Source organism: Vombatus ursinus, unplaced genomic scaffold (genome assembly GCF_900497805.2).
Source record: "Vombatus ursinus unplaced genomic scaffold, bare-nosed wombat genome assembly UNPS02006874.1, whole genome shotgun sequence".
NCBI lineage: Eukaryota > Metazoa > Chordata > Mammalia > Diprotodontia > Vombatidae > Vombatus > Vombatus ursinus.
Genome location: NW_020946652.1, coordinates 10739532 through 10764114, shown reverse-complemented (window position 1 = coordinate 10764114; position 24583 = coordinate 10739532). Strand labels below are relative to the sequence as shown.

The 24583-nt window shown below is 53.7% G+C and overlaps 1 protein-coding gene across 1 annotated transcript in view; it reads left to right on the top strand.

Annotated features, from left to right (window-relative positions):
• SLC25A13 (solute carrier family 25 member 13) overlaps window positions 1-19710 on the top strand; it is an 84720-nt gene extending 65010 nt beyond the window's left edge. Inside the window, exons 14-18 of the mRNA XM_027848855.1 lie at window positions 3918-4058; window positions 13092-13230; window positions 18395-18553; window positions 18663-18753; window positions 18827-19710. Of these exons, the coding sequence (XP_027704656.1) occupies window positions 3918-4058; window positions 13092-13230; window positions 18395-18553; window positions 18663-18753; window positions 18827-18983 (687 nt within the window). The 3' untranslated portion in view covers window positions 18984-19710. The remainder of the gene's footprint in view (window positions 1-3917; window positions 4059-13091; window positions 13231-18394; window positions 18554-18662; window positions 18754-18826) is intronic.
• The last annotated feature ends 4873 nt before the right edge of the window (window positions 19711-24583 follow it).

Genomic DNA, 24583 nt, shown 5'->3' with positions numbered 1-24583 from the left:
CTGCCCCCCACCTGAATTTATTAAATAGTACTTACTAAATAAACTGGAGAAAGCTCTTTCCCAATAGTATCTACTTATAACTCTCTGTTAAGTCCTTTAATGATTAAATACTGAATATATAATTTGTTAGCTAAGAAAACAAAGACAGATTCTTACTTATAATATTTTGGCTATGAGAAAGGTAACTGCCAGTCACCTCAGAGCCTCACTGTAGCTGTTTCCAGCCCATTCTGGCACCGTCTTCATATCCTTTTTTCCTTAAAGTGGGAGGAAGATTGATTCTCCCAAGGGGCAGCAAGGTGGTGCAGTGGATATAGCTCCTGCCTTGGAGTCAGGAGCTGAGTTCAAATCCGGCCTGAGACACTTGACACTTACTAGCTGTGTGACCCTGGGCAAGTTACTTAACCCCGATTGCCTCACTTAAAAAAAAGAAAAAAAAGATTGATTATCCCTGAAAATAAGTTGCTTTGGTCCTCTCTTCAGCCATTCCAAGGAATGATCTCTGCAGAATGACTGTAAGCTACCAGTTGCTTACAGAAGCTTCATAGACTTCTCTGTCATTTCATTGTGGTCGAAGGAGCATGATGTTTCTTTTTACCCTCTTCCTTTTTTACTTCTCCAGAGCTCGCCTACATTACGTTTGGCTCTTAAAGGCACAGTTCAGTCACTGTCTCCTTCCCAGCAAACCGTCTCTCGAGAGGGCATCTCACCGCCTCTGAGGCAGACCGTTCCGCTTAGGGAGAGTTGACGGTTCAGAACTGTTCCCCGGCATCCAGCCTCTGAGATGTGCCTCCTCATAGTCTCTTTTTGTTGTTGTCATTGTTGTTCCATCGTTTCCGGCACATCCAGTTCTTGGGGTTTCTCGGTTTGCCCATCTCCTTCTCCAGCTCATTTTACCGATGTCCTCAAGGGGCCCTTTCTAGAGGGAACTCCGGAGTGGATCTCAGGTGAGTGGCTTAAAACCGGTGCGATATTCCCAGCATTTAGAACACGCAGGTTTGGGTTATTAGGAGACAGATACTTTGCCCTGCATTCACTTTGGTGAAGAGCTGATGAGAGCATGATGGACGCATCAGTGAATTATCATGACCAAGGAAAGTGGTGTGAGGAGCCTTGGGACACAGCCACGCACATGCATGTCTTCTGCTGCCCTGCTGGGGGGGACACCCACGTGGCCTCCCAGCAGCATCAGCAGGACTTCCAGGGAGGATGTACAAAGGCTGTGCAGAGCCTTTTAGAAAATCAGATAGCCAGCCCCGATCCCTTTCATTTCCTCCTGTGGCTGTTCTTTTTAAAGCTACACATGTTTTTTACACGTGTACATGTTCCTTTTACATTGCCTGGATTTCCTCCTGTTTCTATTCCTTTCCTTTTGCTATTCCTGAAAATGGCATTTTTTAATAAAAATTAAAAGATGAGTAAAAGAAAGAATCAGCAGAGTTGATCAGTACATTGAGAAAAAAAATCTGAACATCATATGCAGTGTTCCACGCCCATGAACCCTTCCCCTCTGAAGAGGAACAGGACAGGGGTCTTCTTACATCCCTGTTTTGAGACCAAGCTTGGTCTTAGTGATTGTGTGACATTCATTTCTGATTGTTTTGTGTTTAGAGGAACATGAAATGTGAGAATTTCCCCTAACTTTCCTCTCCCTTTTTACCCTGGGAAACCTTTTCTCCTCCCTTTCCTTTTTTTTCAGACCATGAAGAAATAACATGCGCACAGACACACACACACACACACACACACACACACACACACACACACACACACACCCCACACCCCCCACACCCCTCTCTGCCTTGCTTGGCTTCTTCCTTCTAGGACTCCTCATCCCTAATGAAATTACAGTACCGAGGAGATGTTGGTACCATCTCTTCTGTTAGAATATCAGCCTTCTTCTTCGTTGTGTTTCTTAGGATTCCTCATCAGGTCGCGTGCCTTTGGATTATTTTTTCACGTGTGTGTTTATGTATCAAAAGTTTCTGCTCAGTTCTGGTCTTTTCTCAGAAATGCTTGAAAGTCCTCAATTTCACTGAAGGTCTGTTTTTCCCCTGTAGGATTATGCTCAGTTTTGTTGGGTAAGTTGTTCTTGGCTAGAACCCTGGAGCTTTTGCCTCTTTTTCTTCTTTTTCAATAGGTCATATTCCAGGCTCTTCACTCTTTCAGGGTGGTGGCCACGAAATCTTTTGTGGTCCAGTTGGACTCCTCCAGATTTTGTCTTTCTGGCTTCTAGTGGGTGTTTTGTTCTGTTTTGTTCTTTGACCAGGAAGCTCCACACATTAGCTACGAAATACATGGGAGTTTTCGTTTTCATTTTGGGGTATTTTCAGGAGGTGACCGCTAGATTCTTTCTGTTTTCCTCTTTGCCCTCTGGTTCTAAGATCTGGGCAGTTTTATGAATGATTATAGAACAAACAAATGAATGAATGAATGAATGAAAAAATTATTAATACTAGGACAGCTAGATGGCACTGTGGATAAAGCTCTGGGCTTGGAGTCAGGAAGACTCATCTTTGTGAGTTCAAATCTGACCTCAGACACTTGCTAACTCTGTGACCCTGGGCAAGTCACTTAACCCTGTTTGCCTCGGTTTCCTCATCTGTAAAATGGGGATAGTAATAGCAGCTGCCTCCCACAGTTGTTGAAGTATCAAATGAAATGATGTTTGTGGACTGCTTCACATAGTGCCTGGCACGGAGCTCACCTAAATGTTGGCCCTTACCTGTTAATGGTAGCTAGTGAAGAAGCGGGAAGCCCTCTGGTGAGCCTCCCCCACCACACTGTCTAGGCTCAGACCTGGCCCCAAAGAGGAGGGAGTGTGTGCCCTTGCATTAAAGTGCCACGGACTGCTCCCCACCAGTTCCATTTCCATTCACGCCCTAGGGAGACGACTGAGGCAGAACCTCAGTGAGCAGCGTCCCCACAAGACACAATGGGTGTGTCTGTCGGCAATCTGCCCTCTTGAACTGGCTTTGATCTTGACGCGGGGAGAACGTTCTAAAGTCTGGTCTTAAGGGAGGGCGCAGTTGCACCCTGATCACTCATCTGGTGATAAGCATCTGCATTCAGGTGGTGCCTTGGAGACTCTGAGGCTGCCTTGCCTATGGCTCTCGGACGCCGATTCTGCCTTTTCAACGTCGGAAGTGTCAGGAAACGCCTTCCTAGCTCCTCTTGAACCCTGGGAATTCTTGCCAGCGTGGGCTGCACACCGGTGCCTTGATGGTTCTTTTGTGCCAAAAAACAGGGCTGGGCTTCCCATGGAACGTGGCTGCCTAGTAGAAGATGTCGGCGCTCATTTGGAATTGCCGGAAGGCCAAGCTCCCTCTCAAAGTGAAGGCAGAATGACCGCCAGGATTGGCAGAATTCTAAAAACCGACTCTTCTGACCGCTACGGAGCTTCTCTCCCTCTGCGTTCCTGATGGGTGGGCGCGCTCCCTCCTGCGTCTGCCTCCCCTGGGCTTCCCGTCAGGGATGAGAACCCAAGGTGGCACCCATCCTCTTCTGCTCCGTCCCTGCCCGTGCCCTGCACCAGCCATCCTGGGGACAGGGCTCCCTCCTCCTCTCACGTGGGTCAGGGTTGTGGCTGGGAGGGGGGCTCCTTGTTTGGCCATAATCCTGCGTCTGTCAGGTTGAAGTTCACGGCAGCGTGTGGTTATGAATGAGAGCGTGGGAATGGAGCTCTTGCCCAGGCTCTGCCCCCTGCCTGATGTGCCTGGCCTCCTTCAGGGTCCCGTCCTGTGCCCCTCCTCCAGTCACATTACGCACACACTGCCTGTTGGTTCCCCTGTGCCCTCCACCCCAATAGGATGCCAGCATCTTGGGGCCAGCCCGGGCATTCATTGGTGAGGGGCGAGGGGCAAGGGGCCCTGGGTTGCAGGCGTCGCTTTTCTCAAGGTTCTGTCTTTGACTTTCAGGCCGGAGGCTCGCAGGTGATTTTCACAAACCCACTAGAAATCGTCAAGATCCGCTTACAAGTGGCTGGAGAAATCACCACAGGCCCTCGCGTCAGCGCCCTGTCCGTGGTCCGTGACCTGGGCTTCTTTGGAATCTACAAGGTAATTCCTCTTGGAATCACCCCCTGGCTTCAGTGAGTCAGCAAGACTTGTGTCATGCCGGGGTGGGGGGGGGGGGGGCGGCCTAGTGCCGAGGTGGGGACCAGCAGAGCTGGCGTCAGCAAGACCTGAGGAGGTGTCCACAGCCAGTCCCGAAAGGTGGAGTGTGTCCTCAAGGGTCCAGGCCAAGAGTCAGGGCCCCAGTAAGCGCTAGATAGAGGCTTGGTGTGAGCCGGCACTTGGAGAAGCTCAACTTCTCTCCCCAGTGAGCACTTATTAAGCACCTACTGTGTGCCAGCTGCTGCTCTGATACAAAGAAAGGCAGTAGCCAGTCCCTGCCCTTGAGGAGCTCCTGGTCTTCCAGGGGAGACCACAGGCAAACAGCCAGCTCCCAACCAGATAGATGGGGGAACAGCGGGAGATGGTCCCAGAAGAGGCAGAAGGGCACCAGGGCAGCCAGGAGGCAGAAGTGAGGAGTGAGAGAGCCTGAGAAAACACCCAGAGTGGAGACGTGGAGCCTTGGAGGTCACTGGATGGCAGAGTGGGGGAGGGGCCAGACACCCCCCAGTCCCAGTCCCTGGAGGGGTGGCCTTCTTAGAGGAGAGAATCAACAGAGATGGAGGGGGAGGAGTCACCAGGGATGCCTAGGTTGTGAGCCTGGGTGACTGGAAAATGATGAGCGCCATCTTGGGAGAGGTTGGATTGAGATGTCTCCAGGATGTCCAGTTTGAGATGAGTGGAAGGCCATTGGAGAGGCCGGGTTGGAGGTCGGGAGAAAGGTTGGGGCAGGAAAGACAGATCTGAGGATCATCACCCTAGAGGTGGTCATTGGGTCCATGGGAACGGAGGGCCCAGGACAGAGCTGGAGAGACGCCTGTGGCGTCTGGCTGGACGGACTGTCACTGTAGATGTTAAAGTAAGAGAGCTGCAGAGAGACCGTGAGCCAGGCTTGGAGCAGAAGAAAGGAAGGGAGGGCAACAGGGTTCTGGAGGCCTGTGGACACCAGTGACCAGGATATTCATTGCACAGTAACTTTGGGGGGGGCGGTGACTGAGTGATGCGGGGCCTGCGAGTGGCCACGGCGGGATGGAAGGCATAGTCTGACTTTGCCACATCAAGCAGTGATGCCAGGGAGTGAGGAAGGCGCAGCCAGCCTGGGAGGCTGTGTCATCTGAAGATGGAAGGAGTGGGGATGAAGGCACGATTGTTCCTGGTGGAGCAGGGACTGCAGAGGGCACAGTGGAAGGGCAGGATGTTTGTGGGGCTGGGCTGAAAGGGGGCAGGAATATGGGAGCGGTCAGTGGAAGGTGGGAAAAGGTGTGTGTTTGTTTTTTAATGTCAACCCAGGATTCAGAATCCCAGAGATGAGGAGGGGTACCTGGGTCAGAGTTGGCTCATCTTTGAGGAATAAATTCAGGTATCCATCCTTCGGGTTTGGTCTCTGGGATGAGTCCTCCCAGGTCAAGCCAGCTGCATCGTAGCTGAGGGCAGGGAAGGGGGAATGCAGTGGGCAAGCTCAGGTGAGGCGGCTGGTGAAAGTGAAGGAGGATCCTTGGAGGGAGCCGGATGGAAAAGAGAACAAAATGCTTGTGAAAAACGTGCAGTCCAAACAAATTCCAGTATCAGCCGTGTTAAGTATGTATATATGAATCCCCCAGAATCAGGCTCGATCAGTGCGCCAATGCAAGCGTCAGGCCCTCCTATGAAGCTCACATGCCCAGCCCCCGGGCTCCTCTCCCCAGCCCATTCCTAGGCTCTGAGTCTTCCTCCCTTCCCTTCTGTGACCCACCCTCCCTCTTATTCCCCTCTCCCTTTCTTTCTTGTTTCCCTTTGGAATGAAATTTCTCTCTTTCTTTTTTTTTTTTTTTTTTTTTTTTTTTTGGGTGAGGCAGTGGGGTGAAGTGACTTGTCCAGGGTCACACAGCTAGTGTCAAGTGTCTGAGGCCAGATTTGAACTCAGGTCTTCCTGAATCCAGGGCCGGTGCTCTATCCACTGCGCCATCTGGCTGCCTCTGAAATTTATTTCTGTACTCAGTTCTGTGTGTGCGTGCTTCCCTCCTTTGGCTCCTTCATATAAAAGTGAGGTTCAGGTGTCACCTGTCCCCCCCACCTCCTCCTCTTTTTTTATGTGGTCTTCTACTTACATACTCATGTAACATGAGAATTTTTCCCACCCGTCCTCTCCCTTCCCCTCCCTCAGTGTTTCCTTTTCCTTTCTTTCTTTGAAATTCTTAAAAAGCAAACGCTCCTGGTGACTCCTCCTGGGACTCCTGATGGTAGTGGGGCTCTAAGAGGACATACATGTCATCACCCCCTTGTTCTTCTTACTGTTATCGTTCAGTCACTTTCAGTCATGTCTAACTCTTCATGACCTCATTTGGGATTTTCCTGGCAAAGATCCTGGAGGGGTCTGCCATTTCCTTCTCCAGCTCAGTTTACAGAAGGAGAAACTGAGGCAAATAGGGTGAAGTGACTTGCCCAGCGCCACCCAGCTTTATAAGTGTCTGAGGATGGATTTGAACTCAGGAAATTGAGTCTTCCTGACTCCAGACCCAGTACTTCATCCATTTTACCACCTAGCTGTCTCATCACACTCTATTAAAATGTAAATACTTCCTCTTTGTTTACTCTGATGATTACTCACTCATATTTTCTTTTCTCTCTGTATCACCTTTCCATGTTTCACTTCACTCTTGTGTTTGAATTCCAGAGTTTCTTCACAGCTCTGATGTTTTCATCAGGAATGCTTACAGGTCTCCTTTATTTCATTGTGTTCTTTTTTTCCCTATAGAAAGGATTATACAGAGTTTTGCTGGGTGTGTTATTCCCCTAGGTCTTTTGCCTTATGGATTATCATATTCCAAGCTCTCCACTTCTTTTGAGTCCTGTCTGCTAAGTCCTATGTGATCCTGACTGCGGCTCCTGGGTGCTTGAATTCCTTCTATCTTTTTGCAGTATTTTTTCTTTTACCTCAAAGCTCTGGATTTGGATTGTAATGTTCCTGAGAGTATTAATTTCCTTTAGGTTGTAGACTGGTGACTCTATTTTCACTTTGCCTTCTGTTCCTAAGAACTCTGGACAATTTTATGATTTCTTGAAATATAATGTCTAGGCTCTTTTTTAGGTTATGGCTCTCAAGTAGTCCAGTGATTCTTAAATTATCTCTCCTTGATCTGTTTTCTAGGTCAACTTGTTTTTAATATGAGATACTTAAACTTCTGTTTTTTTGTTCAGTCTTTCTACTTTGTTCTTCTATTTCTTACTGTGTCATGCAGTCATTAACTTCTTTTTGGTCCATTCTAATTTTTAAGGATTGTGTCACTTGGGTAAGATTTTGTACCCCTCGTGCCAAGATGTTAGTTCCTTTTTGTCTATAGCTCTCATTCCTTTTCCAGTTGTTTCCTTTCATGCTCTCATTTAATTTATGTGTTTTTTTTTTAAATTCTTCATTCATCTAGGAATTCTAGTTGAACTTGTGCCCAAGCTCTACTCTTTTCTGAGGCTTTGCTTATAGCTGTTTTACAGTCATCCTCTTTTTCTGAGTTTATATTCTGAGCATCCCTGTTACCATAATAACTCTTTATGGTGAGATTCTTTTTTTGCTTGCTTATTCTCCTAGACTGCTTCCTGATTTTTGACTTCATGTTAGGGCTGCGCTCTGGGAACTTCTGGAGGGAATACCAGGGCTATTTCTGCTGTTACTTTCTCAAGTTCTTAAGTGTTATATTAATTCATGATTTCAGGAACAACTCAGGCTGGGAAACCTACAAGCTTTCTGTGTGCCCAAAGCAATCCAAGGTGAAGTCCATTCCCTACCTTCCTAGTCTGAACTCTGTGAGTTCCTGAGCTCGGTTTGGGTCTGAGGAACACATTTGTGAACTTGGCCCTCTAGAGTTTCAGTTGACTGCTGCTGGAGGTTCAGACGGACGTCGTCAGGAAATCAGCAGACATTGATTAAACTCTGAAAGTGTGCCAGGACCTATTGTTAGGTGCTGGGGATAAATAAATGTATCCAAAATGAATATAAGGTAATGGGGGAGGGGAAAGGGTAGAACTAGCATCTGGAGGGATCCGTAACAACTTCATGTAGGTGTCCTTTGAGCAGAGATATGAAGGAAGAAACAAGTGACCAGAAGAGTTGCAATGGGGGGAGCCAACGTAAAGGACTAGACACGGAGACAGAGAAACAGAAGGTCACTTTGGCTGAACCATAGAATATGCATAGAGGAGTGAAAGGCATAGGCTGGGGTTAGGTTGTGAAGGATCCTATTTGATCCTGTAAGCAATGAGGGGAGACATGGAGTTGATTAAGTCAGGGGCTGACAGCTGCCCTGAGGAAATCACATTGAAAAGTATGTGGAGAGTAGACTAGAATGCAGCAGAGAGGGGGCAGCTAGGTGGCGCAGTGGATAGAGCACTGGCCCTGGATTCAGGAGGACCTGAGTTCAAATCTGGCCTCAGACACGTAACACTTACTAGCTGTGTGACCCTGGGCAAGTCACTTAACCCCCATTGCCCAAAACAAAAAACAAATTAATTAATTAATTAAAAAAAAAAAATGCAGCAGAGAGAGCCTAACCTGGGGTGGTGAGCATGGGAGTGGAGAGAAGGGGATGGATGGCAGACGTGTGCTGGAGGTAGAATGACTTCTGGGTGGTGAGAGAAGGCCCAGGGTGTGGTGTAGGGGGCTTTGTAGGCATGCCTCTTTGATCTCCAGATAATGGTGCTCCCCCGTTGGGATTCCGTCGCCTCTCCATGCCTTTCCTCATCGCCTGTCGCAATGGCAGCATCACTTCATGCCTTCCTTTGAGTGAGGTCTGCTGTGCTCCTAAGCCTGTCCTTCCCCTCTTTGCTGGATAGCACTGTCCCTCCTCCTTCTACGGATATTGCCTGAGCTCCCACTTTCCAGAGCCAAGGTCCGGCTGCAGCTCAGAGATCCCCAGGTTTGCTCCTCTACCCCAGATTCTCAGCTCCACCCACTCCAGGTGGCCTCACGTTTCACCTCTGTCTTGGAATTCCTCTTCCTCCACACTGGGTTCCCTGGCCTCAAGGGTGTGCTCAGGCAGTTTTCTCCCCCTGCTTTTCAGCTGCTCATCCCCCAGGTAGAGATTACCTCCCCATCACTTCCTCCCCTTCTCCCTCATTCATGCCTTGAGTCTCTCCCCATGGACAGGGTCTCATCCCTGTGCACAAAGGTGCCCAACTGTATCTTCACGCTGCCCCTTGGGCACCCCTCGTTTCCTTCTCAGGTCTGCCTTTTCTCCCGCACTCTTGAAAGTCCTCTCAGAGGTAGCTACTGATCTTCTGGCTGAACACTAAGTGGCCGTCCTCTTGGGCCGTGAATCCTGTCCCCCGCAGCCCCGCAAGGCTCCAGGAAAGTTGTTCCTCATGCCTCTGGGCAGCTCTCACCTGCTCTCCTTGCCTCCGTTGCTTGGGGTCTGTGTGACAGACAGCCTGGGCGAGGCCTCTGGGCCCTTCCACCAGTCACCACGTGGCAGGGACTCAGGGCGTCACTGTCCATTTTTCTCGTCTGGGCACTCAAGGAAGGTCCCGTTCACATCTGGGCAGTCTTGTAGAAGTGGACTGAGCCAGGGCAGAGCATGCCCGAGGTGAGATTGTCACTGTCTCATGGGTCTTAGCAGCTGCTGCCTCGCCCTCCCCGTGGGTTGGGGTGGGGGGGGACTCTTACCTTTACCCCTGAAATCCCATCATGCCCCTGGGTCTCGCTGACCCTTCAGTGGGGAGCTTTGTGGGTCAGCGTCATGCCCTTGGGTTCCTGTCTCTCTGCTGGGGTTGGTTCTGACCACTGATTTACATGAGCAGGTTTTGTTGGTGTGTTTTGTTTTAAATTCTAAGAAATGTTGATCATATTCATCTCTTACTTCTGTCTAATTTTCACTTTTTGTAGCTTTTTAATCCCTCATCATGCAGTGTCTGGTGTTTGCTCTCTGTCCTTGGAGCCAGGAAAACCCGGGTTCACGTCCTGCCCACATCCCAAGCTCTGGGGCCCCTTTATGCCTGCACGGCTCCCTTAGACAGATGACTGAGCCATGGGCTCCTTGTGAAGTGACTGCTGTGTCTGTAACTAGGCCAGGCCCAGTGCTAGGCACAAGGGCAGAGGGCCCTGCCCACATCACCCTGGCTGAGGCCCCTCTTGCCTGGATCTCTGACCCAGATTGCACATGAGCACTGCCCTTGGCCAGGTTTTCAGGGGGCTTTCACTGCTCCCTGAGTCCACTTGTGGGGAGCCCGTGGTCGGCCCTGCCCTCGAGCTGAGGGCCGCACAGTCTCTGAGCCCCTGCGGTAGAGAGAGTGCCCAGCCCAGCTAGTCACACCTCCCCAACTGCAGGAGTGGGCACCGCGACCTTAAAGACAAAAGAAAACTGCTCAGAAACCGCAGGACAGGAAGGGCAGCAAGGCTGAGCAAAGGAGCAGCCCCACACTGGCCGGCAAGTGGCCCCGGTCTGTCTGGCCTGGCCGCAGGGGCAGGAAGGTGTCTTCAGAACGTCTGCCGTTCCAGGCATTGAAGACCCACAGTATGAAGGAAATCTGTGAAGGAGGCAGAGGCAGGCAGATGCCAGGCTGGGCCGGACAGGGCTTTGGGGCTTTGTGCGCCTTAGCTCCGACATCTCTCAGATGCCCTGGGGAGCCCATCCCACAGCCGCTGCCAGGAAGGGCCAGGAAGGGGGGGCCTGGGGGGCCAAGGGTTAGTCACGTGGAAAAAGCCAGAAGAATGCTTAGGGATCCCATGGACTCACTGCCTATTGTCTACCACTCGGGGATCAAAATAGCAATTCCCCGTGCCCAATAAATCCTCCACCTGAAGGGTGGGTAACAAGAGGCTGGCCCGAGGCAGGCCTTCAATCACCTAGGCAGACAAGGTGCGCCACTGTGGGCTTGAATGTGGCCAGGTCCCCGCGCTGGCATCTTTCCCCCAGCTAGACAATGTGCATTCACTGCAGGAGGCCAGCCTAAGCCTCCCTCTCCCAGACCGGCTGGCTCCTCGGGCCCAGCCCGACACAGAGGGGCCTTTGTGAGGCTAATTACCTTGTCCTGGCTGGGAAGGCGTTGGCTTGTCTGCTGCCTTCTTCTCAGGTGGAGCGGGAGCAGGACAGACGGACAGACAGACGGACGGACAGAGCCTAGGCTCTGGGGAGAGATGGGGCCCGGCCGAGTGTGGATCGTTTGCCAAAGGGCCGAGATGGGTCTTTGGCCAGCCTCTCTGGCTTTCCTAATTGGCCAGGGTCGGTTACAGACAATTAACCTGAAGTTAAATGAGGCCTGCCTTGAACATGCCTTCCCTGATGAGGAAGGGGAGATTCGAGGAGTCGGGAATGCTGGAGGGAAGCCAGACCTAATTCCTCAGCCTGATCCCAGTCTGGCCCAACCCTGTTTACAGGGCAGGTCACCACCCCTGGGGCAGGTCAGCCCTGGACAGGTCACTGCACCCTTCACAGATGAGCCCCCGGGCAGCTTTTCCCTTCTACCCTGTGTCCATGTGAGTGAGCAGCGCACTGAAAACATGCTCGTTCCAGGTTCCAGAGGGGCGTTGGACAAGGGGAGGTGATGCTTTGCCTGTGCGTTTTCCCCAGAGGGGGTTACTTTAGGCCTGTGTACAAGGAAGCCGTGGGACAGTGTGGCATGGCCACTGCGGGCCTTCGCCTTTCCTGGCCTGGGGCTCGGTGCTTGAGGGCTTTGGCCTGCAGTGTGAACACAGGCGTCCCTGAGTCCCATCGATGGGATCAGCCTACCTGAGTGGTCTGGGGTCAGCTGGGAGGCCCGGGAGGCCTGTCACTTTCTGGTCAGGGAGAAGAGGGGCTGGCACACGGCCTGGGGGCCGGGCGGGGCAGTTCCTGGCTGCTCTCGGAGGCTCAGGCTGATGGCGGAGTGGGTCTCCAGGTCTCCTCGGGCCTGGTTTACTCCCAGGTGACCAGCAGTGGAGGACTCGTGTCAGACACACAACTCTTGGGGTGACTCTCAGAAGTGAAGACTGGAGATCTGTGAGAAAAGAGGGAGTGTGCTCTCTTTCACAGGGTTCCCCCGGGGCCAGAGGCTTTGGGGTTTTCCCTGGCTGCCCCCTGAAGTCCCTGTGGCCTCTATTCTGTGGCACAGCCTGGCAGGCCTGGGAAGTCTGTCTCACTGAGCTCCTGGCAGTCTCATGATGAGGGAGGTGCCACTGGGCACCGCCTACACTCTTGGCACTGTTTGCCCCGGGAGGTCACTGACCTCCAGATGGTGACTTTGGAGGGGGTAAGGAGGCGCTTTCTTGCCAGTTTAGAAAAAGCGATCCTTTCAAAGATACCATTTTGGGGGTAACTTCCACAGGTCCCCCAAACGTGGCTCCTGAGTTGGCTCGGAGAGGCTATGGGGAGTTGTGTCTTGTCTTCAGCCCCACCCCCAGCCAAGTTTGCCTCACACTGACCCAGGGTCAGAGCAGCCCCAAGGCTTCCCCGGGGGCCACGTCTCTCCCCTGTCCTGTCCTGGCCTGGCCTTCTTCTTGAGACACTGGGCCCAGTGAGCAATAGCTCTGAGGGGTTCCATCTTGTAAGAAGAGGGCTGCCGGTCTTCTCCAATCAGTGTTCCTCTCCCCCATGCCTCCATCCTTGGCCTTCTCCCCTCCCCTGTCCTTCCTCTTTCCTCAGGTAGAGGATGGAGGTCAGGGCCGCGCTCCCGGGACTCCTCCTGCCGCTTTCTCAGTGCCCGCATGCACCTCCTGTCCCACTCCAGAATCTCTCATCTTCCTGAAGCGCGCCGAACAGACTCGTCTCCCTGACTCCCGCCTCCTCCCTGTGCAGATGACGGAGCATCCGCCTCTCGTCTGAAAACCTGGAGCGCTCCCTTTGCAGCATTCACGCCCTCCACCGCTGGGCCGGGCCTGGTCCTTCTGCGCCCCTCTCCCCACTGTGCTCCCCAGCTGACACTCCTCCCCTCTGGTAGTTCTGTCTTCACCTGCAGGAGCAGGGACCAGGCGCTCTCAGTGTCAGAAATGGTGTGGCGCTCAATACCGGCTCTCACGCGTTCTCTTCCACCTTGCAGGGTGCCAAAGCGTGCTTTCTGCGGGACATCCCCTTCTCCGCCATTTACTTCCCCTGCTATGCGCACGTGAAGGCGTCCTTCGCTCAGGAGGATGGGCACGTCAGCCCTGGGAGCCTCCTCCTCGCGGGGGCCATTGCTGGTAAGTCTCCTCACCCCTTCCTTTGTCCTGCCCCAAGGGAAACGCCGCTTTCCCTGTCTTTGGTGTCTCCTAGAGAAAGCTGGGAGGGACCCTGTGGGTGAGTTGTGTGTATGTGAATGCATGTGAGCACATGTGTGTGAATGCACGAACATGTGTGTGAATGCATGTGAGCGTGTGTGAATGCATGTGAGCACGTGTGTGAATGCATGAGTATGTATGTGAGTGCATGCAAATGCGTGCGTGTATGAGTGCATGTGAACACATGCATGCATGTGCGTTTGTATAAATGCACAAGTGTGTGTGTAAACTCATGAGCACGTGCATGTGTGTGCGTGTGTATGAATGCACAAGTGTGTATGAATGCATGTGAGCACATGCATTCTGCATGCATGTGTGAGAGCGTACATGTGGGTGACTGCGTGAGTGTGGGTGTGTGCACGTATGGGAATGTGTGAGTGTGAGTGTGAGTTCACGCGGACACTGTGTGAGCACGTATATGTCAGAAACCAGGCCCTGGAGTGTGGCCCAGGACCCCGGTCAGTGTCTGCCCATCCTGGCCTCTGGCCTCCAGCCTCCAGCCTCCCCTGCCACGGAGGGAGCTCAAGTTCAAGGCACGTTTTCCCTCCGTAGGTAGATGGCTGCTCACTGATGGGGCTCTTTGCGCTCCCCGAAGGGGAGCCAGCTGGCCTCTCTTTCCCAGCGTGGGACCCCAGACCCTCAGGGTGGGAGCAGCGTCATCTCCATGCCTCTGCATAGCGTCTGCCCTCACGGCTCGCCCCCATCTCTTTGGCCCTCCTCCGCGAGGCCTCTCCCGGTCTCCGCAGGTGCTGTGCCACCGTTCCTGCTGCCACTGCTCCGTCCTTATTTTTGTCTCTCAGTCCGCATGGTGCACCGTCCGTGTGGTTTTTCTTGACTCTCCAGCACAGAGCCGCATGGGGAGCCAATGGGATGCCCCCGTCGGGGGAGAGGTCATCAAGATGTCGATGAGGCGCTTTGACCGGAGGAGATCCAGACTTCAAGGGTTCCCGTGATCCAGGATGAGGAAGGTGTGGCCAGCCCTGTCGGCCCCCGAGGCCAGCTGGAGGATGACCAGAGACGAGCAGTCATCGCGTTCAGCTCTGGCTTGACACACGGCCAGGAGACTTGGGGAACGCAGGGCAAGTGTAGAAGAGACCCTGCGTAGCGACTCTGGTGGTCGAGGCTGTTCCTGTTCTTGTGAGGGGGCCGGCAGCGCTGCCCTCCGGAGGATGCCCAGAGCGCTGCCTCTGGGGAGGTGGGGGGAGCGCCCCAGGCAGCGGCATCATCCATCTGCTAACCCACACACGGGGAGGGATTGATGCCTGGCACTGGGGACGTAGACAAGAGAAGCAAAGCCCTGCCCATGGTGGGCACACAGACAGCGCTGTGCAAATTAAATGCCGAGTCAGCAAGGAAAGGCGCAAAGTGCAGGAGGAGAGAGGGGAGAGCGGCTGGCCAGCGGCCCCGTCTGAGCGGGGGAGAAGGGTATTGAACGTCTGCAGGGAGTGTCCATGGGAGGCAGCCAGGCTGGGGAGGGCCCCAAGTCTGGGCAGCGAAGAAGACCGGGGAGCAGCCGAAGGGGCCTCAGCTAGGCTGGACGCCTTGATGGGGTTCCGTGAGTCTGCGTGCCCCGCGGGCCAGCCGCTGTCCACACCGGTGCCCACTGACGGTTGTGGCGGCAGTCAGGGAAGAGCCTCACTCCGCTCCCCAGGGCACGAGCACGATGTGGGATCCTGGGCAAACGGGGGACCCGGGATCAGAAGAGAAGAGGTGAAAGGCGCCTTCTGTCTGAATGGCGGCTGTCCGTAGGGAACAATCACAAGACGTGGGTGACAGACAGGGAAAGGCAGCTTTCAGCTTGTGGGAAACGGGAGCCACGCAGGAAGAGATGAGGCCGCCTCTGAAGAGAAGCAGGAAGAGTCCGGGGCCCGGCGGACCTCCAAAGTCTGCCCCCACGCAACTCCCTCCAGAAGGGCTCCTCACGGACACACATGTGCCTTTACACCCCCGCCTTGGCCTTCATGCTCACACAGGGAGGGTTCTAACAGGCCGGTTCTCAGAGGTGTGGCGTGAAGGCGGAGCCGTGACACACCCCGGCTCCTCCTTGCCCCGTTTTCACTCGCTGGGTGTTGATGGAGGCACTGAGAAGATACAGGGAGGCGCAGGGCCCCCACACTTGCGGCCACCTCCTCCCCCGGGCTGTCCAAGCTCCCGCTGTGCCGTGTGCTGTCCGCGGGATGACAGAATAGAAGTGGACACGATGGGGCTCAGGTGAAAGATGTCCGCAGGATTCCCCGATAAAAACCCCCTCTTCCCCTCCCCCATGTCAATAACCGTCAGGACGGGAGTGACCTGTTCTGGGTCTGTGGGGCTGTGCCCATGCCAAGGATGCTGGTGGTGAGCTGTGGCCTGGAGGGCTCCAGGAACGGTGAAGGATGTCTGTCCAGGCAGTAGCTGCCCCCCAGATCTGGTGCCTGCTCGGGCCGGGTGAGGCAGAGGAGAGGGCCTGTGGCCTGGCCTCTCGGGCGCCCTCAGATCTCGTCTCTGCATTGGACCCTTCCCCCGGGTCGCCACGCTGCCTGGGGCTCGCTGTGACCAGGGAGGGATTCGCACTGTCCGCTGTCCCTGATGTTTCTCCTGCTCCTCTCAAATCCAGCCCAGGCAGCTTCCTTAGGAAGCCAGGCCTTGTGCTCATCCCGGGGTGAAACCCACCCCACCTCTCCCAAGACTTGCTGCTGTATCACAGACCAGCAGAGCCTTCAGGGAGTCCCCTGGGGACATGTCCTCACCAGTATTCAGCGGGCACTCCCACGTAGAAGGGCCGGGAGGGTCACACCCAGCATCTTCCTGGCCTCGGCGGCCTGCGGAGTGCCCTTCTCGGGTCCCTTCCGTGGATGCCCCTAGGTCATCCAGCAGCCGGCTCCCCCCGGGACCTGATGCCACTCTTCCCCAGAGCGTTGGCATGGAGCGAAGCTGGTGTCAACAAAGCTGGTGTCAACAAAGCATCCGTGACCGAGCCGTTGGCGTCAGAGAAGCAGAATGAAGGATCGGGAATCTTGGCTTCGCTCTGACCTGGGCGGCACACAATCAGACCTCGCCGGCGTGCAGTGGGACGTCGGGCGGAGACGGTGTTTTCCTGCCACTGCGGGCAGGTGTTTGTCAGTGGAGGTCCAAGTCTCGCGCCTCTGGGGCTGGAAGGATGAGGCTGCCGCTGAGCTGACCATAAGTTGTCCTAAAGGGAGCTGCAGGTCTCCAGTAGCGGACCCCCGGCCCCTCCTGCCCCATCCTCGTCCTGAGGCCGTCCCTCTCCTCGGCCCTGCCACGGCACGAGAGGAGTGCTAAGCCAGGTGCCCCTAAAAGACACCTGAAGGTCCAGGGCGGGCCTGGAGACTGTGGCCTGGCCCAGCTTCTGTCTGCTCCGCGTTTACTTACGAGTCCCACGCATCCACGTTGGTTTCTCCAGATAAATCCCATTTTTCCAGCGTTGGCATTGTTTCCTTTTGTGTGTGTGTCCTTGAATTAGTTCTTGAGCATTCCTCATCCCACCTGGCCTGAATGGGAGCTCACCTAGTTCAGCTGTGGCATCAGCCTGTCACCTACCTCTCGCCTGGGGCTCCTGTTGCACGCACAGCAGCCGTATCCAGGAAACCACCTCAGCTGACGGGCCAAGTCACTTAACTGACAGGCCTCAAACCCGTCGATGGATCGGGGGATGTCTACCCCCCACCAGGGAAGATTTCCCCCAGGGGAATGATCAGAGAACAGTTTGTTGCAGCAGCCACGGAGGCAGCTGAAGTAGATGCTTGGAGCATTTAGGGCACCCCCTGCTTCGCAGGCCATCCCCAGTCCTGACTTTTGTCACTGGGCTTCAGTGACTGGAGGAGAGAAGGAGGCCGGTGACTTTGTGCAGCTCAGCCTCGCTGACGTCCAGTTCATGCACAAGTCAGGGCATCACCCTGTGACGTCAGGCAACAGAGCGTAAGCAGTGATGACGGCGTCTGGCCTCCTTCCAGCCGCTATGAAATCTGCTTTCCCCAGATCCGGGGTCTCAATCGGGCTGTGCCACACACCCTTGCTTTCTCTGTCTCAGTACCCGTCCCTCCTTCTGAACTAGCGTCAGACTCGGTAGAATTTCCCCTCGTTGGCTCTTCTGCCCTTGGATTTCTGCCATCGTGATGCCTGACTTGAAAAAGGAAAGCAATTCCTCCAAGTGCTTCGAAACACAGACCACTTGTTGCCATGCGGTGTGGACCCAGACTGGGGAGCCTCGTCACAGACGTGTTCCGTCAGATGCTTCTTCGGGCAGTGGCAGAGAGAGGAGAGGTTCTGTTTCAGTAGGAATGTGTGTGAAGGTGTGGCATGCTCCTTTGCACCAACACCAAATAACCTTAAAAGTCATCTGTTGGAAAGAAGAGTCGTTAGTGTGAGCCAGACCATGCTGGTTTGGACGGAGAGCGTCAGAGGTATTTAGCCTGAAGAAGAGCCAGGGCGCCTCGGCCGCTGCCTCTGACCAGCCTGGTTTGGAAACTGTTTGAGACGCTGTCTTCTTCCTGCAGCTGCCTCACTTTGGAGAAAGTGGTTTAGACTTAGTCCCCGAGTGTAACGTAGGCTGGGCTCTTCCTGGTTGCCCCTTTCCATTGAATACCAGCCATCATCACTGAAAATCTTCCACCAAGGATTTGGTGAACAATGTCCAACCCTGGGCAGAAAAGAAACGTGGCTTCTCCTTGTAGGAGAGAGTGAGCCTGGAAGGGTTAGCTGTGCTTGTTTAACTATGGTAGGGTGGGGGGTGCCAGCAGCCACAGATATGTTTCAGGAAGAGGCAATATAGACTTCACCTTTAAAAAATCTGACCCTCAGAACTTGGCAAGTTGCTAGCTTCAGCAAAAAAGCGCTCCCATTTTTGCTTCTCAACTTGAAGCTAAAAATGTGAATAACATGAAAGAAGAGTTCAGAGTCTGAGTTATCCTGGGGGGATAAGTCATGGGGGAAGCCCTGTTCAGGGGTGGGCACAGATGTACGCACAGTGGCACTACACCTCCCACTAGGAGTGAGGAGCGGGGCGCCTGTTCAGCTCTTAATTAAGAAAGAGATTTTCATGCCACAGTGAAATGCTTCCCACGGATGGCTTGTGTGTCTCCCGCAGGTATGCCAGCTGCATCTTTAGTGACCCCCGCTGACGTGATCAAGACAAGACTACAGGTGGCAGCTCGGACTGGCCAGACCACCTACAGCGGAGTGATGGATTGCTTTCAGAAGATCCTTCGAGAAGAGGGCCACAGAGCCTTGTGGAAGGGGACAGGGGGTACGGCCGGGGAGGCCACGGGTGGCCCCTGGGAGCCCCCGGGGGGAGGGCTCTGCAGCTCCTGGGGTGGGGGCCGGTCTCAGCTTGCGGTTCTCCCTCTCTCCACCAGCTCGTGTGTTCCGATCATCGCCTCAGTTTGGCGTGACGCTGCTGACCTATGAGCTGCTGCAGCGTTGGCTCTACGTGGACTTTGGGGGCACGTGAGTGTAGGGGAGAGGTGGGTAGGGCCCCTCCTTTGACCCCCAGAATCTCACTTGGACTCTTCCCTTTCAGAAAACCAGCCTCCCCCGAGCCTGCTGTGAGATCCCTGCGTCCCTCCAATGCCGACCACGTGGGGGGCTACAAGTTAGCCGTGGCCACGTTTGCGGGCGTCGAAAACAAGTTCGGACTCTACTTGCCTCGGTTCAAGCCATCCGCGCCCGCTCCGTAGTGACCCGCGCTGCTGACCTGGCAGAGCTGGGGGCAGCCTCCATCCTCTCTCCCTTGTCTTGTTCAGATGTAAGCTGGGCTTTCTATCATGATCACTACATGGAATCGTTTGGGGTTCGCGCTTCCTTAACCAGTTGACGGTGAAATTCCTGCTCGTGATTCATTCTTGCAGCCGAGCTGGCCTCCGACCTCATGACCCCGAGAGAGGACAGGGCAGGAGCGGAGCGACGAGCGGACTTGGGAGACCCTTTCCTCGGGCCGGGGGAGGGCGGAGAGCCCTGACGTTGCTTTTATACCAGGATCAGCCGCCCTGGCATCGGGCTTTAAACATCGACACGCACAAGCAGTCTCTGGATCGTATTATGAAGCATTGATGTGAAACATGTTTTTGTGTAATGCAAACCACATTGACTGCTGCGACCCCGGACTCCGTTCCCAGCATCGGGCCGCTTGAGGAGAGGGCTGCGTCCGTATGCTCTTAGCGCGCCCTGGCATTTTCTCTCGCTTTCATCGCACAAGTGACTGGGCTCCCCTCTCCGGGGTCCAGAAGGTGGACGGACCAGGCCCCTCCCCCTGCACCCCCACCCCGCAGCCGCTGTCCCTGCTCTTCTCTTTACCCTCAATCATGTCGAAGACAAAGATGGTCTCTGATTTCTGGTGCCTGGGGGTCATGTTTGTAGGGCTGTGTATTTATTTCTGAGGAGAGAAATAAACCCTTCAAACAGCTATTTGGGTCTGACTCTGCTTTGAACTGGGGGCCGTCTCCTCCAGACCAGATTGTGCCCGTATCGTCCCAAGCCTGGGGTAAGTCAGAGGTGGCAGACGGGTCCTTGGAGCCCCAGGACAAAGATTGGCCTCTTGGGCCTAGGCGTAACCCAGCACCCAGCAAATCCGACCGCAAGACTGAACATAGAGCCCTTGTGAAACTCCTGCCCCTGCCTCACCCAGGCCTCCCTGCTGGGGTGGGATGGGGGTGCAGCGGGAAGCCAGCGCTGGCAGCACTCGGCCCTGGGCACGGGTCTGTGGGATCACAGCAAAAATGACGGGGGTGTTAGGTAAGGGAATGAATCCTCTGCTCCTCTGGGGACAGAGCAGGGCCAGGCCTCCCTGGGACAGTGTTTCCAGGCACCCCAGCACCAATCTTGGGAGGGAGGTTTGGGGCCCCCCACGTTAGTGATAAGGTGGGATTCAGACTGTGGATGAAATGGGGCTTGGCAGGCGGGTCTGTAGGACAGGCACCCCCTTTGCTGAGTGAACATTGAGCAAACAGCAAAACTTGGCCGCCACCTTTTTCTGGAAGAAGTCCACTGGGCCCAAGGTTCTCAATAAACACAAAGCACTTTCATCTCTTTTGAGCCAGGACCTCACTCTCATGACTTGGCAAGTTGCTAGCTTCAGCAGAAAAGTTCTTTTCAGTCAGGACCCCACTTCCTCTCCTAGCTGCCTCACCCACGAGCCCAGGCCCAAGTATGGGGACTGCCCAGACCAGCCCAGAGCCTCCACAGATGTGGCCCCTGCCCGCCTGTGCTCATGGAGCTGAGCTCCCATCTGCTTTGGTTTGGAAATTTCCAGCTGTTAAGAGGGCTCTGTTGGAGGCCAAACCACAGTGCCCCCAGTCTAGAATGAAGGAAAGTTAAGCAGCTGAGCTGATTGTCCTCTTGTGGCTGTCTCCCCAGACAGCTACCAGTGGCCCTTCACTCTGTCCTTCGAGGCTCAGCTGCTCAGCAGAGCCATGATTCAGTATTCTACAGTTACCAGAACCTGGTGCTGGACTGAGCATCTCCAGGACATTGGGACCGGCTTGGGGCCTGGGAGGGCACCTCTGAGAGACGGTCCCCATTAGGTTGTTAGTTGGGAAACTCTTTTAACGCAAGTTGAAGCAACTCTGAGGTTCTACCTCATAACCATCAAATAGGAGAAGGGGGAAATAAATGTAAGAAGACTATGGGAAAAAATAGATAAATTTAAAAAGAAAGAAAAAAAAGGGGACAGCTAGGTGGCGCAGTGGATAGAGCACCGGCCCTGGAGTCAGGAGGACCTGAGTTCAAATGTGGCCTCAGACACAACACTTACTAGCTGTGTGACCCTGGGCGAGTCACTTAACCCCATTGCCTAGTTTAAAAAAAAAAAAAAGACTATGGGAAAGTAATAACAGCTAGCATTTAAATGTTTGCAAAGCACTTTGTGAATATATCATTCAGTTTAACGACCTTGGAAGGGAGAGGCTGTTTTTGTCCCCATTTTACAGATGAGACCTGCCCAGGGTTGTACCCGATGCCAGGTTGGAACTCAAGACTTCTGTCTCCAGGTCCAACCCTTGTACTCCGGGCCTCGGCGCTGCCTCAGGCACACTCGCACCTCCCGCAGAGTCGGAGCTGACCCAGCCATTCTGGAAAGCGGTTTGGAACTGAGGCAGGAAGACGCTCAACTTGTGTCCCCTCGACCAGCGAGACCCCAAAAGAATTGTTTAAAAAAGGAAAAGAGAAAAAGAATCCCTGTATACAAACACAGAGAGGACAGTGGCCAAAAATGAGAAACTAGAATGCCCTCTTGGGGAGTGGGTTGGGATTTGAATGGAATGGAATATTATTGCACCATAAGCTGATGAAGTGGACAAAATCAGAAGAAACCAGGAAGACCCTGCAGCCAGATGCAGAGAGAAGTTAATACACCAGGAGGACAGATATGGACAGCAGCTGAATGCATAAGGGCAAAGCCAGCCCCCGCCCCTGCCCCCCCCCCAGGAGGGCATGCATTTGCCATTGGCTTCTGGTGGGCCCCACATATCCATGATGACAGCTTTATTTTTAATTTAATTGTTATAATTCTGAGAAAGTAGTGGGAGGGACTGATTTTAAATTCATGGAAGAATAATTTTTTAAAAATAAGGCAAGCATGCAAATGTGGGGTGCGGGGGAAGTCTGTCCTCTCATCTCCTCCCACTTTGGACCACTCCTAGGCAGACTGCTCACAGGGCCTGGCCAAGAGTGGGCAATTTCTGTGTGCTTGTGGGTTGATGGAGTAGTCAAGATGGCACATCCACAACATTGGAGCAGTCAGCCTTTATCTTTTGGTTTTACATTTGTCAAATTAGGATTGGCTCAGGGGCAGTCACCAAGGAGAAGGAAACATGCATTTATGTGACACCTACTGTGTTCCAGGCACTGTGCTAAGTGCTTACAAATACCTCATTTAATTAATTAATGAAAAATTAATGAAAAGATGATCCAAGTTCTGACTGAGGTCATCTCATTCTAAGCAGTCAAGAGGGGCAGATTTCCTACAGAAAGTCCTATGAGGTGAGATGATCTGGAGTTGATTTGGGTGAGGGTGGATGGATTTAACCCCCTTTTCCTTTCACCCCCTGATTCAGAGAAATTATTTAAAGCTAAAGGCACCCCAAAGTCTCGGTGTCCAGCCCCCATTTTACAGGCCCACAGAGCTAGGTCTCTGGAGGCAGGGTTTGTGAAGCGGCAGAGTCAGAACTCGAACCCAGGCCCTCTGATGCCAGAGAGTGTGATCCAATGACTAGGAACCCAGAAGTGTGGAGGGCCTGGGATGAACAGAAAGAAGCAGAATCCGGACGACCGCTTACACCTGGGCTGCGACACTGACCGAAAAGGTGGACCCACCACGGACAGGGCCAGGAAGAGCTTCTCCCCTCCCCCTGCGGGGTCGTGGGCGGGGCCTTGCAGTCCTCTGCCCCATCCCGCTTTGTTCAGTGTGTCCCGTTGTTCGGTCCCGAGCTTTCAAACGCTTCGAATGGGATGCTGAGCTGCCCCGCTCCTTTCCTCTCTGCCTGCGTTTCCTCTTCTGTAAGAGGAGGGTAATAACACTTCCCTCCCAAGGCTGTGAGGACCAGATGAGTCAGCATATGTAAAGCGCTTTGCAAACCTGACGCATTATATAGCATTACAGAGGGTGGTGTCACTATCTCATGATAGCCTCGTAGAGACTTGAACACAGCGCTCCGGTTCCCATGGAGTCTTCTCCGCAGCCAGATTTGCCCACTTCCTCCCGAGCCTGGGCCTTCTTCATCCTAGTTGTCTGTCCTTCCATCATGCAGGGACAGACAGGGACACGAAACTCATTGGCCCAGCATCAAGGACGGTTTGGGGTGCACACCCCCCCAAGTCTCGGTCCTTCTGCATTTGTGATGTCACGGTTGAGTTTTTTGACCCCGAAAAGAAGTCTTTCCATTTATCGTCACTGAGATTCCGCTTATTAAACTTGGCTCGTCCCTGCGGGATGTGCCCTCCCTCCCTCCCAGTTTGGTGGCTCCCGCCTGTTTCATAATCACACTCCTCCTCGGTCCCGGTCCTCGGTTCCTAACACGGGGCCACGGCCTTGCAGGGAGGCGGGGCATTCACACGGAGGACGTCGTCCCAGCCAGCCTGGGTCGGCGGACTCTTCTGTCCTCGAGCCCGAGGCCTTCCCTCTTAGCCACAAGGAGAGCACGAGAGGATTTTGCTAAATTAATCTTCAACCTTCCCCCGGCTTTGTAACTCCATCCAAAAGGAAATGAGATGATTCTGGTACTATCCGGCCCTTGGCGACCGCCGCTTCTACAGATTCCCCAACCAATCTCTTATAAATCATTCGGTCTTCCCAGGCATCCAGTGTCCAATTCACTGGCCCACCACTCACCTGCAGGCTGGACTCTGCTTCTCTCGCCACTTCGTCCCCCTTCTCTCGGTCACACCTCTCCCCGACTCCACCCCATGATAGGCTGACCTCTCACTGGCCCTCTTGCGTGGGGCCTTTTTGCACCGCCCTCTCATCTAGGTGGATAGAACCACCATCTTATGGAGCTTCCACCAGTCCCTTCAGTTTAAAGACTAGGAAATGGAGGCCTGGGGACTTTAGGTGATCCGTCCAATGTCACACAGAGAATAAGCCTCAGGGGCCAGACTGGAACTCAGGTTCTCTTCACAGTGCCACATGGACTCCACCTTTAACAGCTCAACTCTCCAAATGGGTACAACGAGATCATTTCCTGTAGCCTTTCTCTCTCACCCATACCCTTCTTAAAGTCAATAGTCAGGTTCCCATTCCCATGGACATCACTCCCCTGCAATAAATCTCTCTCTCCTCCTCTCTCCCCACCTTGATCTTTCCTCTCTTCTCTCTTTCCTCCTCCTCCTCCTGCTCTTCTTTTTTCTCTCTTCTCTCTCTTCTTCTTTCTTCTTCTTCTTCCTCCTCCTCCTCCTCTTCCTCCTTCTCCTCCTCCTCCTCCTTCTCTCTCACACACATTGCTGATGATCACAATTCTCAAGTCTTGGTCTTCTGATCCTCCAGTCACCCCTGATCCTCTGCTCCCCACCTTTTGGCCCTCAGACCCTCTGCTTCTCTTCAGTTGTCCCCCGAGCGGCCGGCCCCGTGTTCCTCTGTACCCACTCCTTTGAGGCACAATCGGCTTCCACAGCGTTCACCTACACTCCATACCTTACCCAAAGACTTAGAAAGACTCTCACCCCCGATTTCTCATCCACTATCCCATTCCCATAGCAATCTAGTAACACATGCACCCTATAACATTCAGAAATCAGGCTTCCCTACCTACCTACCTACCTACCTACCTACCTACCTACCTACCTACCT